This window comes from Herpailurus yagouaroundi, unplaced genomic scaffold, assembly GCF_014898765.1.
Source record: "Herpailurus yagouaroundi ecotype Mexico unplaced genomic scaffold, PumYag 28, whole genome shotgun sequence".
NCBI classification, from domain to species: Eukaryota; Metazoa; Chordata; class Mammalia; order Carnivora; family Felidae; genus Herpailurus; species Herpailurus yagouaroundi.
In genome coordinates, this window is record NW_024412376.1 from 3,582,519 (window position 1) to 3,600,538 (window position 18,020).

Here is an 18,020-nt window from a genome sequence, read left to right on the forward strand (position 1 = left end):
TTATGGGGCCCTTTTACAAGTGGAGTAAAAACTCAGAAAGATCACAAAGGCTTATTTGTTTCGTGCTGAAAATGGGCCGGCTCTCGTTCTCCTATCTTTCCCCTTTCTGAGCAGAGTGGAATCCCCTCCAGTATTGATAAAACAAAGCAGGAACAATTTTCATACCCTTTGGATATTAGTCATTTCAAAATATGGCTGCATTTAAATAGCAGTGGCATGGCTCATGTCTGTTCCACATTCCTAACCAGGGGAAGTTTCATTTTAATTGGTGGCATTTTGTCTACTGTTCAACTTAATGAAAGTTGAAAGAAGACAGGTCCAGTGTCTCTGCATTGGGCACAGGAAGCAGAGGGTCAGAGCTGCCAGAGTGGTGGCCTTGTGAGGGGTGGGCATGTGAGGATCTTGGACTGGGTGAAGAGGAGTCAGCCAGACTGGACAGAAGGGAGTGGCTTTTTTTTTTTTCAGGGTATCGGGGTGAGAGGAGAGAAGCAGGTACTAGATCTGTGGATGAGTTGGGCTGCAGAGGCACAGACTCTCTGGATGTACAGACAGAAGCAGAGTAGAGTGTCTGGGAAGATGAGAAGGTTGATAATGCATCCCAGCTTGGTTCAGATAAACACAGGGAAGAGAGTTTGGGCCCTAAGGAGTTACAGTTTGCATGGCTCCACCTGGACAGTTGGGGATCTCTAGGCCACAGCATGTTAATTCTGAGGAGGATATCTGCCCTCTATTTTCACATTAAGTGCTTTTTATGATGCTCCCTAGACTGTGGCAATAAGGGAACCAACTGAAGGGCTCACTGCACTGAGTTCTGTCCCAGAGAGTCAGCAGAAGTTGAGGGTTAAGCCAGTGGGCTTGGTCAGCCCAGGCTTGGCAACCTGGTTGCCACTTAGGAGCCTTGCGACCTTTGGGTAATCACTCAACTCTTAAGCCTCAGCTTCCTCATCTAGAAAATGAGGCCAGTGACTCTACCTGCCTCACTTGATGGGAATTAAATCAGGTGTTAAGGCCATTAACACTAAGCCTGGCTCAGGAGCAACCCTTCCTATGTTTACAATAGTGAAATAAAATATTTATGCCTTCTGGGGCCAGAGCTTTCATGAGGGTCAAGTGCTATTGGGAGCATCTTTAGAGGAGCCACAGTCCCTGATACTAAAGAGTCCACAAAGTCATATGGAGTGGCAGTTTGGAAATTCAGAACTCTGTCCCTATAGGCAAGAGTAGATCTTTAGTTGAAATTGCCATGGGTCTGAAATACTACTTTTAAAAAGGCTAGTGTGGTGAGAAAATGGGTGGAAAGTAGGTTGTTATATCTTATAGATTAGTTTTCTTTTAATATTTTGTAAATGTTATTTTATTCTTGAGAGAGAGAGAGAGAGAGAGAGAGAGAGAGAGAATACGAGTGGGGAGTGGGGGAGGGGCAGGGAGATGGGGGACAGAGGATTTGAAGTGGGTTTCTTACTGACAGCAGTGAGCCTGATGCAGGACATGAATTCACAGACTATGGGATCATGACCTGAGCCAAAGCTGGATGCTCAACCACCTGAGCCACCCAGGCTCCCCCTTATGGATGAGTTTTATAGTTAAAATGCCCAAACCTATGGCAGGACACCCACTGGTGGTGATCACCAACATGGGACTGGGGTGAAGGATGCCACATGGGCAGCAGGACTGCTGTGGCCACCTCAGAGCTACCACCGTCAGTGGCTGTGGGTCCAGAAAGCTGGTCTAATTCAGATTTTGGATGGCATGTGCTTTCCTTTGTGTCCCACGGGGGGCAAGTCACAGCCAGAAGAGCTCTGGGTGCGAGACAGAGAAGGTGGGAGAGTTCTCATCAAACTGCTCCATCTGCCAGTATCGACACCTACTGGCAGCAAAAATGGATTTAAATGTTTATGAAGTATGGAGTCCTCATGGGCATATGGCCTGAGTATCAGCTGGCAGTGGAATTTAGTGGAAGTGAGCCATTTTTGTGGAGAATATTGTTAATACAAAAGAGGAGGCTGGTGATGACAATCAAAGTTATTATTTCCACACACCGATTCTCCCTTTAGTCTTTAATGTGGTTCTATTTATTTCTTTACTTAAATATTGACAGAATCCCTCCTGAAAATAAGAATGATGATAACACAAAATTAATAATATTCATTATAATGGTGGTAATATCCAGTTTTCAGTGTCTGCCATACTGCAGTCTTTGTTAGATGCTCTCTAATCCTCACAATGAACCTGTGAGCATGTTTCCCCTGTTACACAAATGAGGAAATGGTGGCTCAGGGAGGATGTGTAACTTTGCACTCAAAAATCTAGTTGGCAAGCAATGAAACATGGATTTGAACTAATTTCTTTTTCCTCTGAAGAGCCCTGCATGGGTTTTAGGACCTTTGAGTCAGAAGCTATTTTAGCATGATTGGAAACAGAATGGAATGAAGAATATTACTCTTGGCCATGAAACCTCAGGTTTCTCTAGCTTTTCAGGCTGTGTCCCTGAAATCTGTTCTTGAGAAGCAGAAGGAAGCAGAGGGGAAGGCTTCATGTCTGCATCTAAAGATCCTAAAAAAGGCCATTCTTTGTACCTTGAGAAATGTTTTGGGACCTGCTGTTTTCCCTCAGTCTCTCCTCCTTCCATCTGGGTCTTGAGCTTTGTGTACCCTTCTTTCCCTTGAATTTCGCTGCCTCCTTCCCTTATGTTGCATTCCCAAGTAAGTTCCACTGAAGCCCCTTGTATATATCTTCTCATGCCAACTAGTAATATTTTTCTCCTTGCCAGCAAAAAGAATTGCAACCTATTGGGTTTAAACCCATTTCCTACTCCTCTACTTTAATCCTATTCATTCTTAAGTGTTTAACTCTTATAGAGCCTTCTTAAAGAGTTCCTTATAATCACCTTGTCTTCTCCAATCCTCTGTCGCTTTTTACCAGCCAAATTACGCTTGCTGCCTGTGCCTTAGATATTCTGTGTGCATCTATCTCTTCTCACTCAATAGCTCATAAAGATTTGGAAGACAGGAGCTGTGCCCTCTGTTATTCCTGTGCTTCCCACATAGTGGATGCTCAGTAATAATTATTGAACAAACAAAAGCTCTCTCCCTTTATATTTCTTTTGTTTATATACCTAGCTATACCTCTGAGCCTTACACTTGTCACTGCTACCAGATGTAAATAGATTTATTACTGTATAGAGACCTAGGACAGCAAATGAGAATCTGATCAGACTCCTGTTCTACTACTGCCTCCAACTTCCCTCTGGGCTTCTTTAGTAAAATAAAGGTAGCACTGTCCTCTGTGAATACTGAAGAGTGATAGGTTATTCAAATCATCAATGTTTGCTTTGGAACGTGCCTGGGTGGGGAACACTGAGGAAATTTTCATTCAGATCAGTTTCAAATCCAGGAAATCAAACCCCTTCCTTCCCCTGCTTTTCTATCCCTCCTCAGAATGTTCCAGGGCCTCAGAATGTAGTATAGTCAGCATGTCCCCAGGTTGGAGGTCACTACACCTTGGCTCTGATGAGACAGTGGGTCTGACTGGTTACTAACTGATCAACAGCCCTGCTCTGTGTCTGCTCTACCTGCTGATTCAGGACCATGGACAAGGCTAAAGAAAGGTCCTCTGGTTTTCCCTCCTTGTCCTTAACAGTTCATCTGTACTTTTGAAGCCCAGAGAAGCTGAGAATTCTATTCTAAACAAGCCAGAGGAAGGAACAAATGGCAACCCTCTTCCTGGGGAATTCCACTCTTTGAATCATAAATCAGGCTCTTTAGTTGTCTAAAGTGACCTACACAGAGAGAGTTCTCTTTTCTTAGGGAAAAGGCCTTATACACAAACCAGTCTGACACTTGCCTACTAATTGCCTCCCACTGGAATTTAACTTATTCAGGTTTTCCATTTGGGCCTCGTACGTTTCAGAGGGGTCTTTATTGCCATTTTACTGCATATGGGCTTCTTCAAATCGATATTCTTATATAAAACAGTGGAAAAAGCCATGATATTCTCTTCTTCCTTTGAATTTTTTTTTTAGTATACACATTTTTATATTCTGCCTTTAAAGCTATTTCTGCTGCACAGCTGCTTTACCGAGACTCAGACTCCTACGGGCCCTACTCGGTCCGACACGTACCTTGAATATCCTTTCACAGTGTTTGATTTCTGCAGTCGGTTGTATAATGAGGAAGGAGTGTGCAGTGAGTTTGGAGATTCCTATTAACCAGGTCACCCATGAATCTATTTTTGTGCACTTCTTTATTAGAAATAGCAGGGAACATGATGATATTTAAACACAACTACTTATAGAAGCTTGGCTTAAAAAATACACCTTAGTAAGTTTTCTTTTCCCATTTGACATTTCAAAATGTTGTACTACATTTTCCCATCATCAAAACACCTCTTCTCCATTTGCATTCTGGGATGTGAATAGAGACCATTACACATGATGATGGATATTTTGGATGGTCATTTGGACTTGTGATCCTCTGCCTGATTTAGACCATCTTTGAAATGGTCATTCTGTTCTTGGCACTGCCTCTGAAGATGGACCATAAAGAAATAGACACAGACCAAGATGGTAAGTCAGGACGGGTTCAGAGTAGATAGAAGAGAGCTATCTTTAGGTACTTGAGAGAGGATATCTCATGAAAAAGGATAGTAGGATTTTTGTATGTTGTACCCAAAGACAGGATCAGTGAGTGAAAGCTTCAGTGGGACAGATTTTGATTCAACCTGAAAAATACCTAACTGCTAGAGTTGCCAGACTCTTTGGAACAGGTTGCCATGTTAGGTAGTGAGTCTCCAGGCACTGCAGGTGCTAGACTCCAGGCTGACTGAGTTTTCTGCCAGGAATGAGCCTTCCAGAAATAACAATCCACTTCAACTATGAGAGTCTATAGTCCTTACTACCTGGCATTACTGTTGGTACTCAGGGCATTGAAAAAGCAGAGTCACCATCATCTCTTAGGAGCAAGATCTGTGAATCTTTTTGAATTTTGGAAATCAAATGCCCCAAATGGGCCACTATAGCCAAGGACAAGGATATAAAGTGAGTTTGCAGTTGTTGAGGCAGGAAGCTTTTTATTCAGGCAGATACTTTATTTTGTAGTCCAGCTACAAAATTAGATGATTTCAAAAATCACTTAAAACAAACCACTGTCCTTTATTTTGTTGCATTGGTTAAGACCTGGCCAGCATCTTATTAACATTAGGATATTATTAAAAATGTACTGATGATCCCTTTCAAATGAAGACAGTTTTACAGTTTATATAGTACCTTCTTCTATATTTCTCCTAAGTTTCACCACGGTTCTCTAAAAAGGCATGGATAATATTTTATCTTAATTTGTGTAGGGGGAAACTAAGACTGGAAGGTTTAGTGACTCATCCAACATCACATGGTTGGCAAGTAGCTTGAGACCTGGACTGGACCTGGCATGGATTTGTAGTGTGGAAATTGGAGTCATGCAAACCAGACAGAAAATATGGCCATGCCAATGATCAACTATGTGACTTCAAACACTCTCACATATCAAAGGAGGGCATGGGAGCAAGATAAGCTCCAGGGTGCTCACCACATCCCTGTTGTCTGAAATCCTTTTGCCTCTCCATACATCTTGCTCTCTGGCATAGTCCTTACATTTTACCTGGCAGGTAGGAGGTAAAATGAAATGGAGTTTCTGTGTTGGAGGAAAGCGTTCTGATGCGCTGGCGTGTGTTTCTACGGTGGTAACTTCACACTACAGCTGCTATGAGATACCTTTGTGACAGATCACTTTCACAAGTGTGAGACCCTTGGCTGCACTTTGATTCAGGATTGGGGATTCGACAATATGTTTATTTACCTTTGTGGACTCAATTGTGGTGTGTAATGGCCTAGGTGGCTTTTATGAATATCAGTAACCCTAAATGTGGAAGAGTCAGCATGGATGATAAGAGCTTCTCACTTTACAGGGTATAGGCTTGCAAGAAAAGTTACAGTTTATCCTGATTTTATTTTTTAATTCTGTAATATAGCTATTCAACTCAAAACTAAATTTTATATTGCCCATAAGTTTCTTGACAAAGCTAACTTTTTTCCATGTACTACAAAAATAATATATGTTCATTGTAGGAAAAAAATAAAATTACATAAGTAATTACCTATAATTTCTGAAAGATAACTGCTATTAACACTTTATTAAAACTTCCTGGGATGCTTTCCTATGCACCTATACATATTTTAAAACAAATTTAGTATAATACTGTACATACTGTGTTGTAAACGGTTTTGTTGTTAATGGTAAACTTTGTCCTATTTCATTAAACATTCCTTTAGAAGAATTTGATTTCGGGGTGCCTTGGTGGCTCAGTCAGTTGAGCAACCGACTTCGGCTCAGGTCATGATCTCACGGTTCATGGGTTTGAGCCCTGCGTAGGGCTCTGGGCTGACAGCTCAGAGCCTGGAACCTGCTTCGGATTCTGTGTCTCCCTCTCTCTCTGCCTCTTCCCCACTCGTGCTCTGTCTCTCTCTGTCTCAGAAATAAATAAACATTGAAAAATAAAAAAAAAAGAATTCGATTTGCATTTGGATTTGGAAGGCACATCATATTCTAGAATGTGGATGTCTCAGAATTCATTCAACTTCTTTCTTACATTGCATGTATTGAATGCTTACAATGGTTTGTTAATATAAATCACATATGAAAATATCCTCTCACGTAAATCCTTGGCAGTGCACTAGATAGAAATCTGATTTGTCAGAAAGAGAAAATTAAAGGTGCATTTCTATTTTGTAGGGTACCAGCAGTCTTGCTGGGCATTTATAAGAAAATTATAAACTCTACACTTATTGTGGTTAACTGACATGGTATCACCTAAGGTGTAGTGTGTTCTCCCCCACTGCTACTATCATGGGGTCTGTGACTGTGCTCTAGCTTTTGCACACAGTTAATGTCCTGCATAAACATCAAGGCAGTGGACTCATTTTTCTTCTGTTGATTCTCCTTTAGCCTGATGAAGTCCTCCGATATCGATCAGGATTTATTTACAGACAGTTACTGCAAAGTGTGCAGTGCACAACTGATATCCGAATCTCAGCGCGTGGCTCATTACGAGGTAAGGATGGCTTTTCCCATTTGATGTTTTCAGTGGAAGAAAGAGTGGTGCAGACTTGGTGTGGGACTTGAGGACAGATCCTTTTCATCTCAGGGCATGTTTCAAGAGCCACAGGGCTTGAGCCTTTACAGTCTGAGATCAGGCTGGGGCAAATGTGCATGTGTGGGGTGGGGACAGAGGCCTAGGGACATCAGTCTCAGACTCTGGCTGCTTCCCAGATTCTGTCTTTTTATTTTTCCTTTTTTTTTTTTTTTTTTTTTTTTTTTTTTTTGTGCCTCAGCCCCTGGAGACTCAATGGGCTTTCTCTACTTGTTAAATCTGTCATTGCTCATCCCTGAAGTTCCTTTCAGGGACACAGGGCAGGATGCATTAGTGCCAGCTTCTCTTTCCTTCTATGACCCTGAAGATAAGCTCAGAGGCCTTTTGTTAATCACTGTCCAGAGAGATGGCAGCATCAGTGATTCAGCATCAAATTCCTTCCACACGATGGCTGCTGCCCTACATGTGTTTATCAGCCTAAGGACTTTCCCTGTAAAGTTGTAGCAAAGTTTTAAAATCCAAATACTTTTGAAGGACATGATTCAGTGGCTTTGGCTTTTTAGGGTGGAAGAACAAATAGTTGCCTTTTAATCCTCTACTGAGAACAGAGAATGAGAGAAGAAGGGTTGGCCAATGTTCTGGGTGGGGACAAGGTGCCGCACATGGGGACAAGTGGACGCTGGGTGCTCCCAGATGCTGAGTGCTGCCCAGGGCATATTCACCTTATGAGAGAACACATACCAGTGGGAACACGAGTTTTCAAGTGTAATAACTTGTGAGTAATTTTAGATTGGAGGGCTTAGCCAGCAATTTTCTTTTTGTCTGACAAGCCTGACAAATGCCAGTTGTCACCGTCACTCACCAGACTCCTCTGAGCCTCCGGTTCCTCTGTGCACGATAAAAAAATAAAATTAAATAAAAAATAAAATTAACGTGCACATGCACACGCCCAGAAACACAATAAACTGACCCCATGTACTTCCTGGGGTTTTGTGGTGACCAAATGAGACCTATTGAAATAGTATTTGTGAAAATGCTTTGGAAGCTGTAAAGTGTGCTGAACATACAAAATTATATTGCTTTTCATTATTAACTCCATTGCAGCAATAGTCTGATGCAGGCAAATAAAGCATGCTCTTCTGAGAAAACTTTAAAAAATCAGAATCTGTGAAAAAAAGTTAGCATATTCTTTTGTCAGTAGGCAATCAAGTGTTAGAAGTAAATGTGAGCTCAAAAGAATGATCTAAAATGGAAGATATCCATCTTCTGATAATAAGAACTTTCTAATTTTGGTGGGTATTGCTTTATAAACACACATGGTTTTTATTAATATGATTTCCTCAGTTAAGGAAAATCAGGGAATTCATTCCTGCTCTCAAATTCCACAGCTTCCTATTAGCCCTTTATGTTCTCCCTTTATTAGACTTTTTGTGTTCAGTTTTAATCTTCTTACTAGATTCTTGAGGGCAGAAGCAGAGTTTTATTCATTTGCTCTTCCGTAATTCCTGGAATAGTGCCTGCACATCACAGATGTACAGTTAGTGCTTGTTAACAAAAATACCTTGGTGACACAGTCCAGCACTGCTTTATTGTTACCTGAACTAGAAAAGTAATGTCAGAAAATTGAAAAAAGAATTTTTTTAAAGAAAAAGATCTTAGCTGCTCAATTAAGGGTTTAGTTATTTGAACACAGGTTTTCCTGTTACCACTCTGTATCCTTGCTGTGGCACAATTTAATTGTTTAGAGAATGTGTTAATATTTGTTGCATGTAGCATAGATGAAATAGAGAAAAGAAAGCAATCAAAATATAGCTGCAATTACCAGTGTTACACATCATCAAAACAACATTAAACACACTTCCATTAAGCATGGATGAGGACTCTAAATGATGGTTTACTCCCTGCTTCCAGGCAGAGGTGGGGTACTTCTTTCCAAGACAAACAGCACTACACATGGTTGCTGCAAAGCTGCTGGGGATGTGAACAGGGTTCACACCTCCTGAGCAATCCGGTCTTACCAGCTTCCGTTAGGAGGCTTCCCCAATTTTTCATCTCTAAGAGGATGATGGCTTCCATCCGATGATCTTGAAGGCCATTTGAGAATTGATAATCTGACCCTGTTCATCTCCCCCCTCCCGCCACATACATTCTCTCTGCTGAAATTGCATGAAGAGTGGGTCTCTATCAGTGTGAAATCCCACTCAGGTCATTGAAAATGTTATCACACTGAGTCTCAATGCTCTATCACTGATGTATTGCTTTAGCTTGATTTTACTCAACTAGAAAATATTCCCAGCTTCCCTACGGGGCAAATCAAAAAGAATCCACTGTGTACTTTCTGCTGTGTCCAGCACTATTAGTATTAGTTATTACAGGGAATTCTGAAGCTCTATGAGAAACAGTCTCTGCCCCCAAGAAGCTCATAAACTTTGTTGGGCAGAAAAGCCATGGGTGGTTCAATGTGGTATAAATAGGTGTGTGATACTGAGGACGTGATCTGTAGAATTCTGCCTGCTTTGAAGGAGCTGCTGATCTGATGTGATTTAAACAGAGTGTTAATTCTTCTGCCCCTTTGACTTTCTGATATATGCTATGTAGTGCTGTTAAGTTTTTAGGTTTTTTCATATTCCAAATTCTAAAGAGCAGGTCACCACGAAGAGCTATTATGGCCAAGAAAGATTTGTTGGGAATGTCATGAATTATCTAGGCCTTGATGGATGGGTTAAGTTTAGGGGTTGCTAGAATGAGAGGTATCTCCAAGGAGCTATGAGGAGGATTTGTGTTAGGGAAGGGAGGTGCACTGTAGTATGTAAGGGTCACGTGGGGTCAGAAGGTAAAGGAAAGGGGACTTTGTACTTTCCTGTGGCTCTTAAGCATTTGGTAACTTGACAGCATTTCTGAACGACAGTCCATTGGTGGTGGTCAAGGTGTATTGTTAGGAAACGAACAGCTTTGGTATGACTTTGGCTATGGAACTAGTGTGCCAGCCTTTTGAAGTAAAAGAGAAAAACACAACAGATGGGTTAATGCTTAATAGCTGCATGCCCCATTTAAAAGGCTGAACCTTTGTATAGGAGGACAGAAAAACCTAATATATGTCTAATGGACCAAAAACACTTCCATGCTATACTTTTAAAATCTCTTTTTGCATATGAAATCCTGAAGTGGAAAAAATGGGAAATATAAAGACATTATTATTTTTCTTACTTGCTAAGCATTAATAACATGTTAATCTTTGGTTGGAAAATATAATTAGATGTTGTCTCTGCTCACTGAGTCAATAGAACAAGTAGGCACAGAAACAGAGGGGGAAGAGAAAGCTTTCACGTGTGCCTTTCAACATGCCTGGATGTTATAGAGGTTAGCAATAATTTTCTAGTGAGGCCACTTGAGCAGTTGGTTGTAGTTTTAAGTGGCTAAAGAATAATTTTCTGCAAAAGGAAAGAGTTGCTTGCATGAGTGAAGGAGTGAGTAGTTTTCTGGCGTGTAGGAAGAAGAGGATTTGTATACGGAAGGCCATGAGAAATGAACTAAAAAAGACAGGGAATTTTTTTTTTTTCTTGAGTAAAGCTAAAGGAAAAATATGAATGAGTGATCTAGAAGGAGAGAGAGAACTCTTGTCAGGCAGAATCAATGAAGTCGGCATAAATGGGCCAGTTCCTGCTGCTTGTCTCTTCCTGTGTAATTAATTGTTCCTTGCAAAATCAATGACTCAGGTATACTGGCACCTTCAAACAAGATTGTATGCTTCCTGAAGGCAGGCAAGAGTCATGCACTGAGTTTCTTCATTTACTTCTACAGTGTCAACCCTAGAGTTTGACCCATTGTGGCTCGTAGGCACTTGTAGGTTGATGAAGAGGCTGAATTTGGGGACTGGTAGAGGGAAGCAGTGGGTTAAGTTTAATGGAAGCATTGATGGGTGTGCCAGAAGAGGCATTGGTATACATTGGGAGTCAACCTGTACTCAGGAGCTGGCCTCAAGACATAGGTGATGGTTTTGTAGTTCTAAGAAAGACAATTCTCTAAATTGATGAAAAACCTTTCAAACATTTCTGAGTCTTGAAGTAACGTCAGTCTTGATAAATGAACCCCATTAAGCCACCCAGGAGTGGCAGAGTCCAGGACTGTTCTCTCGTCAGGGAAACAGCAGGCACATAGAGCCTACAGAGGCACACAAACCAATTTTTCTTATTTCACTTTTTTCAGTGTCATCCAACAGAACTTTGGCCTTCCCTAACTTCTATTTAATCCAGGGGAATAACCAAAGGATGACCTTTTGGTCTCTGTAAGTCTGGTAGCAGGTGGGATGTAAGTGCTTTGTGGTTAGTGATAACAAAGTAAAAACTGAGGTTCTTCATATGTGCTGATTAAAGCAGCATGATTTTTTTCTACTACTAAGCCTTTAATGACTTTTCTCCCTTCATCTCTCATAGCTTCTCAACTTTGCTTTTTCCTTTTCTTTTTTTCTGAGTAAGCATGCAGGCTGGGCAAATCCTTTTCTATGTATGAGAGTAGTTGGTCAGTATCATGTTATGTTTCTGCAACCCGTCAGCCATACTAACTGGACTTGAGTTCTGTCTGGGTTCACTGGGTCAACAGCCATCCTGGGTATTGCAGGTGATATGTTCCTGGAGATGCAAATGCTACCTGGGTGAGGACAATAAAAGATCTTTATAGCAAGATTCCCATGGAGATGCTTCTTTGCACTGTGCATTGAGAATCACTGCTTCAGTCTCTCCAAACCTCTTACAGTCATGACATGCTTAATTTCTCCCAGATGCTGTTAATACCATTATTGGCTCATTTGCCGAGGCTAACACTATTTTTGTTACCCTCTGTAATGTCAGAGGACTTCAATCTGTTCCCCATTGCCTAATGGTCTTTACCTCTGTTTCTTGACCATTTCATTGAAGACTCTTGAGCTTCTGTAAAGTTTCTAACTATTCTCATATTTTTCCATTGTTTTTATTCCAGCAAGTCCAGTCATTTTATCTTTTATCAATTATTACTAGTCAAAATAGTTCACTGGAACACAAAATAAATGGTTAATAGAGAGGCTACCATGAAGCAAACAACAGTAGACTGAAGAACACTCTCAACTCAGGGCAACACACACATTGGCTATGAAACGTTGTCAGATGGTGTGTGCTTAATGCTCATTGGTTAAGGGTTGGTAGAGTGTGCTCTGTAGCATGAGTGCTCATTTGCTGAGAGCATATGACATCGCTTGGTGGATTTTAGGAGCCAGGCTGTCTTCCATTGGCTAGAACTCAATTACATGGTCTCACCTAGCTACAGGGGAAGTTGGGAAAAAGAATTTAAATGTGTAAGAAAATGAAATGAGTTCAACAAACACATAGGATTATCTCTGCTACAGTCTACTCCTCTAGTCACCAGAAATCCATTCCATTTTTCTTTTAACACATAGAGTACATGTCCCTTCTCCATGGAAACACCCGCAAGCCCTACCTAGTCACTTTGTTCAGCTCAAATTTCAGAGTCTCCAGGGAGGGAGTAAATCTCTCCATCAGATACAATGTGATTCCTCTGGGCTCAGCAGCCTGTGAGGAAAACAGGAAGGTCACCCCTCCTCCTCCTACTTTAGAGTGGTGAGGACAGTGGTAACATTTCTGATTCAGAAAAAGGAAGAAAAGAAGCCAGACTGATCACTGGCCCATAGCAGAGCTGGAATCCTGCAGGGAAGGCATTAAGAAGTGTCTTTTTTCAAGGAGTGGGGGGAGTTCCCTGAATAGATTCTGATCTTCCTCTGTGAGAAGGACTTTCTTGTCCATTTTTCTTAATGACCCTATATCTACCCTCTACAGTTCTTTCACCATCCATTGTCATCACCACATCTGAAATGGATCTCGGGTCCTATACTATCTTTGGGAACTGCCAGCATTCATAGCCCACTTCCTTCCTGAGACTGATTTAAGGCATGTGGAATATTCAAAGCTTTTCTAATTCAAGATAATAATTGCTTTAGCAATACAATTCTCTCAGTGATATAGAAGCCTTCTGATTTATTTTCTTTTAGAAAGTTTCATGTGTTGTCACCACACAGTTCTTTCCTAGACACAATTTCAAGGAGTCTTCTTTGTTTTATTCCTTCCTCGTCTCTGTGCCTGTTTCTATTCTTCAGTTTAATAGTGGCCATCTTGAGGTTATCTGAAAGTAGGTAGAAATATCACATCCTCAGTCCGGTTTTTGCCAAAGTCTTGAGTCACAATGTGCGACTGAGAAGTCTCACTGGGTCTTCAGCACACAATGTCTTTTAATAGGACATCTTTCATCTCTTGGTGACTGGAAGCAATTAGCAAATAAATGACTTTTCTAAGTAAGTCCATAATTTCTAGAATAACTCTTTTTTTATTTCTATCTGCTAATGTGCCAGTTACACATTACAGTTCTTAGAATTTTATGATTCTTTCATAAAAAACCTGACCCACAATCAATAACAGACAATTAGTAGCCAACAACATATATGCAAGCATTCTGTGTTTCCATCATCTTCTGGTTGTTTTAGAAATGTAACGATCTCCTAGCACAGAACCATCTAGTTCCCCAAGAACTGTAAGCTCAGTAAGCAGGTAGTCTACATTCCACAGTGTTGTAGTCAATAGTTTTTGCCAGTGTTTTGCCACTGAATAACCTGGATCTGCTATATCTTTACCCTCCCTACTTACCATCCATCTCATCTAAGTCAATGTCAAATATTTAAGTTTTTTGTTATGGGAGAGCCTCCATTTCTATGTTGGCCAAGGTAGGCTAATGGTAGTAATAAAGAAATAAAAATGATTTGTTGCTCACATTATAGCCCACTGTGGGTTGCCAGAGGGGGATTTTGTACTGTGTAATCATTTAAGACTCAAGCTAACAGAAATTCCACCATCTTTGCTTCTGACATTGCCCTGAGTATCAAAATCCAGCTCGCACCTGAGGAAACGATGGGCAATGTTGGTGATTTGTGCAGGACATTTTTGGGGGCCAGGCCTGGAAGAGGCATCATGTCCACACACATTCCACTAGCCAGAACTTAATTGTGTTTTCTTCTGACTATATGGGAGCTGGCAAATGAGCTTAGCTATGTACCCAGGAGGAAATGGGAGCCAGTTTGGTGAGCACATAGCATTGTCTCAGTGTACTACATTATGTGTATGACACTACAGGGGATGTGGTGGTTAGAACCTGCTTTGGGGACATTGAGGATGAAGTGAGGGTGGAGAAGAAAGAGGAAGAGAGGAAGTCCCATGCATCCCAAAGGGGGTAGGCTTGGCAAGGAAACAGGAATGATTCTGGAAATAAAGTGGCTGGGGGCTGCGATGAAGACGGTGCCTATTCATCACAGTGCTTTGTAGGAGACAGAAACAAACATGTTGTTTGTCTAAAATACAAGGGAATATGGGGCACCTGGGTGGCTCAGTTGGTTAAGCATCCGACTTCGGCTCATGTCATGATGTGACAGTTAGTGGGTCTGAGCCCCACATAGGGCTCTGTGCTGACAGCTCAGAGCCTGGATCCTGCTTCGGAATCTGTGTCTCCCTCTCTCTGACCCTCCCCTGCTCGCACTCTGTCTCTCTCTCAAAAAAAATATTTAAAAAAATGAATAAAAGACAGGGGCTAAAATGCTATCAGATAAGGATTTTCTCTCCAATTCCTCTGACCTAATTGGTCAAGCACAGAGATTTTCCATTTGGAATTTGGGGCCTGTGTATTGAGTGTCATGTCAGAAGAGTAGGATTTCTTTTCTGCTCTACCATTTTGGGCTTAGGGCACTGGTCCCCCAGGCCCTGAATTCTGCATCCCTCAGCTGTCTGAAGGCCTGCCCTCTCCTCACATAGGTGATCCAGGAGCAGCCTCTGCAGGGGTCCAGTTGTGTGCTGAGGCTGAGGACATAATGTGTGGTATCTCAGTGTCTTCTAAAAGATGGATGTTTGAGAGAAATTTCCATGTTCTCTCTCTTGTAGGAAAGGTCATTCCTCTGCTCAGAGGCTAGTTTATTATTGGTACTGGACTCTTTGATCTTGTTTCCTGCTTTGCTTTCGTCACCAAATTCATGGCCATGTCCAGCAACTAGACAGGATTCTTTTTTTTTTTTTAAGTTTATTTATTTTGAGAGAGAGAGAGAGAGAAAGCATTAGCAGGGGACGAGCAGAGAGAGAGAGGGAGAGAGGATCCCAAGCAGGCTATGCACTGTTGGCAAGGAGTCTGATGTGGGGCTTGATCTTAGGAATTGGGAGCTCACGACCTAAGCCAAAAAATCAAGAGTCAGACGCTTAACCGACTGAATCACTCAGGTGCCTCTAGACAGTATTCTATATAGGATTTTTCTGTCCTCACTTTACCTCTGGATTCTATTCTTTTCTTTTCCTTGTTTTACTTTAATCTGTATCTCTTAGTTATTTATTTTACTCTTTTGCATTAGATGTAGATGTTACTTGATCTGTATTCTTAAAGTCTTAATAAAGACAAAAATAGTGGGGTATAAACATATAAATATTTAATCTTTTTATTTTAGCATTTTATTCATTTTTTGAAGTGGCAATAAATTCACGAGATTCAAAATTGAAGAAGCATGAAAGAGTGCGTAATGTGAAAAGTCTCCCACCTGTTCCTTAGCTCCCCGATTATCCTTCTCAGTTGAAAAGTGTGACAATTTTCTTTGAAATATTCTATGCATATAGATAAAACTTAATTTTTCCTTTGATATATTTTCTGCAAATGGCGACATGCTAGACCCTCCGTTTTTTTTTTAATTTGTTTTAATTGGGGCATAGATATCCATTACACGAATGTGTCATAATTTGTACAGAAATATTTACTGAATTGACTGATGACTCCTTGGTAGCACTGATAAAACTGGTGTAAAAAAGACTTTCTCCCTGTGAACGCTCTTTGAGTGAGGCACATACATATCTGTTGATTTTCAGATCCCAGTCTGTACTAGTTTGTTATTGACAGTGACAGTGTTTCCTCCAGCTTTCCATCCCAGCATTCACTTGGAAACATACGCATTCCTGACCTCCTCATCACCAAGCCATCTGGTCTTGTTAATTTTTTTTTTAAAGACATTAGCAGACAGAGGATTCTTAAAGGCTAATGACCTAAGTAAGTGGGCTTGAGTGTTGATCTAAGCCTTGTGTCTTTGTCTTTATTTCTTCTCATGATGGGAGAGGGTGTTGAGGACAGCATGCTTTCCTCCTTCTCTGTGATTTTGAGAATTTAATTAGTTTCCTTAGGCTTTTACTAAGATGACTTAATTTGGGGTAGAGTTTTTCTAACTTTGATTTCCATCACTTTCTCTGAGGGTCATATAAAGATGTAAATGCATCTCATCAGGAAATGCCCATGCCACCTCCAAATCGCTCCCTCCTGTGACTATGGCTCCTGTCTCCTTGCTCAATCCTTCAGGTATCCTTGGTCTCTGGGAGGCCTGGGTGCTGAAAGGGATCTTATGTCCACTCTCTACTGATTCAAATATAGAAACACTCCTTCCTTCATTGTGCAAAACCTATAGGCAGTTTTTAGATTTTACTAAGAAAATAGGAAAACTAGAACAAAACTCTTTTCTATCTGTGCTGCTCATCTTCCTCCGGGCTTCTAGAGGACCTCTTCCGGCCTTGCAGTCACAAACCTTACCCCTGACCTCAGATGTTGCCCTGCTATCTGATCCAAGAAATCCTACTCATTTCGTGTTTGTATCAATTCTCTGGGGCTCTGCGCTTAGTGTTAATAAGTCTATCTTCTGGAAACTAAGCTTCTCCAGTTTCTGCCTAAACAATACCTCTTGATATTACTCCCCGGTGTTCTATGGCCCTAAAGCCAGCCCCCACATTTAAACTCAGAGCCCTTTGGGGTGCTGCCACTTGCTTTAAGCCCCAGAGAAATACCTTCACCTTTTTTCAACTTTATGGAAAAGTTCACTCTCCTTTTTGGCTCACCTGCTACACTCTTTATTTTCTGCCTGTGAAGTAAATTCACTCTCAGCTTTACCTCAGAGTAGGCAAAGCAGGGCTGAGTTATAAAAAGAGCTTCTGCTGTATTCAAGGTCAGAAGCCTACATTGTAAGTACAATCTTGGCAAAGTAACTTAACCCTTCTAGCTCCTTCTTGTGTAACATGAGAACGTTCAGTGTCTTCTCTCATTTTATTTCCATGCCTCATGCCCATCTCCACAGGTAACCCTTTTATTAGAGTTGGTGTGTTTTTTATTTATATGTGTTCTTTAAAATATGTATTGCTTTGTGGGCATGTATACTTTAATTTTCATTTTAGATTAGTTTTAGGTATACAGAAAAGTTGCAAACATAGTATGGAACATTCCTGTAAACCTTGACCCAGTGTCCCCTAAACATCTTGCATTACTATGGCATATTTGTCACAGCATTTAACATATGTAATGTATCATAATATTTATTATTACTATTATTATTATATAACCTACATTATAAAGTGTGAAGTTCGTACTTTATTTAGATTTCCCTAGTTTTTACCAAATGTCCTTTTTCTGTTCCAGGATTCCACCCTACATGTGGGATCCCAGAGACTGACAGGTTCTCAGACTTTCCTTGTGTTTGATGGCCTTGATAATTTTGAAGACTACTGGTCAGGTAGTTGAATGACCCTCAGTGGAGATTTTTTCTCACGATTCATATGGGGTTCTGTGTTCTCGGTGAGGAAGCTGTCAGAGGTGAAGTGCCATTCTCATCACATCTCATCAAGGGTGGTATTATCAACATGACTTATCACTGTTGATGTTCACCTTGATCTTTTAGCTCAAGGTAGTGTTTGCCAGATTAATCCACTGTAAATTTACTCTTTTTTCTCTTTGGAAGCAAGTCATTATACACAGAGTAGGCATGTATTTTTAATGTATACATAAGGCATTGTGATGTGAAT

The 18,020-nt window shown here is 40.9% G+C and overlaps 1 protein-coding gene across 2 annotated transcripts in view; it reads left to right on the plus strand.

The window, feature by feature from the left end:
- The window catches only part of ZMAT4 (zinc finger matrin-type 4), a 347,224-nt gene that overhangs the window by 61,894 nt on the left and 267,310 nt on the right, over positions 1-18,020 (plus strand). For both annotated transcript variants that reach the window (XM_040452367.1, XM_040452456.1), the window contains exon 2: positions 6,978-7,083. In XM_040452367.1, the coding sequence (XP_040308301.1) occupies positions 6,982-7,083 (102 nt within the window). In that variant the 5' untranslated portion in view covers positions 6,978-6,981. The remainder of the gene's footprint in view (positions 1-6,977; positions 7,084-18,020) is intronic.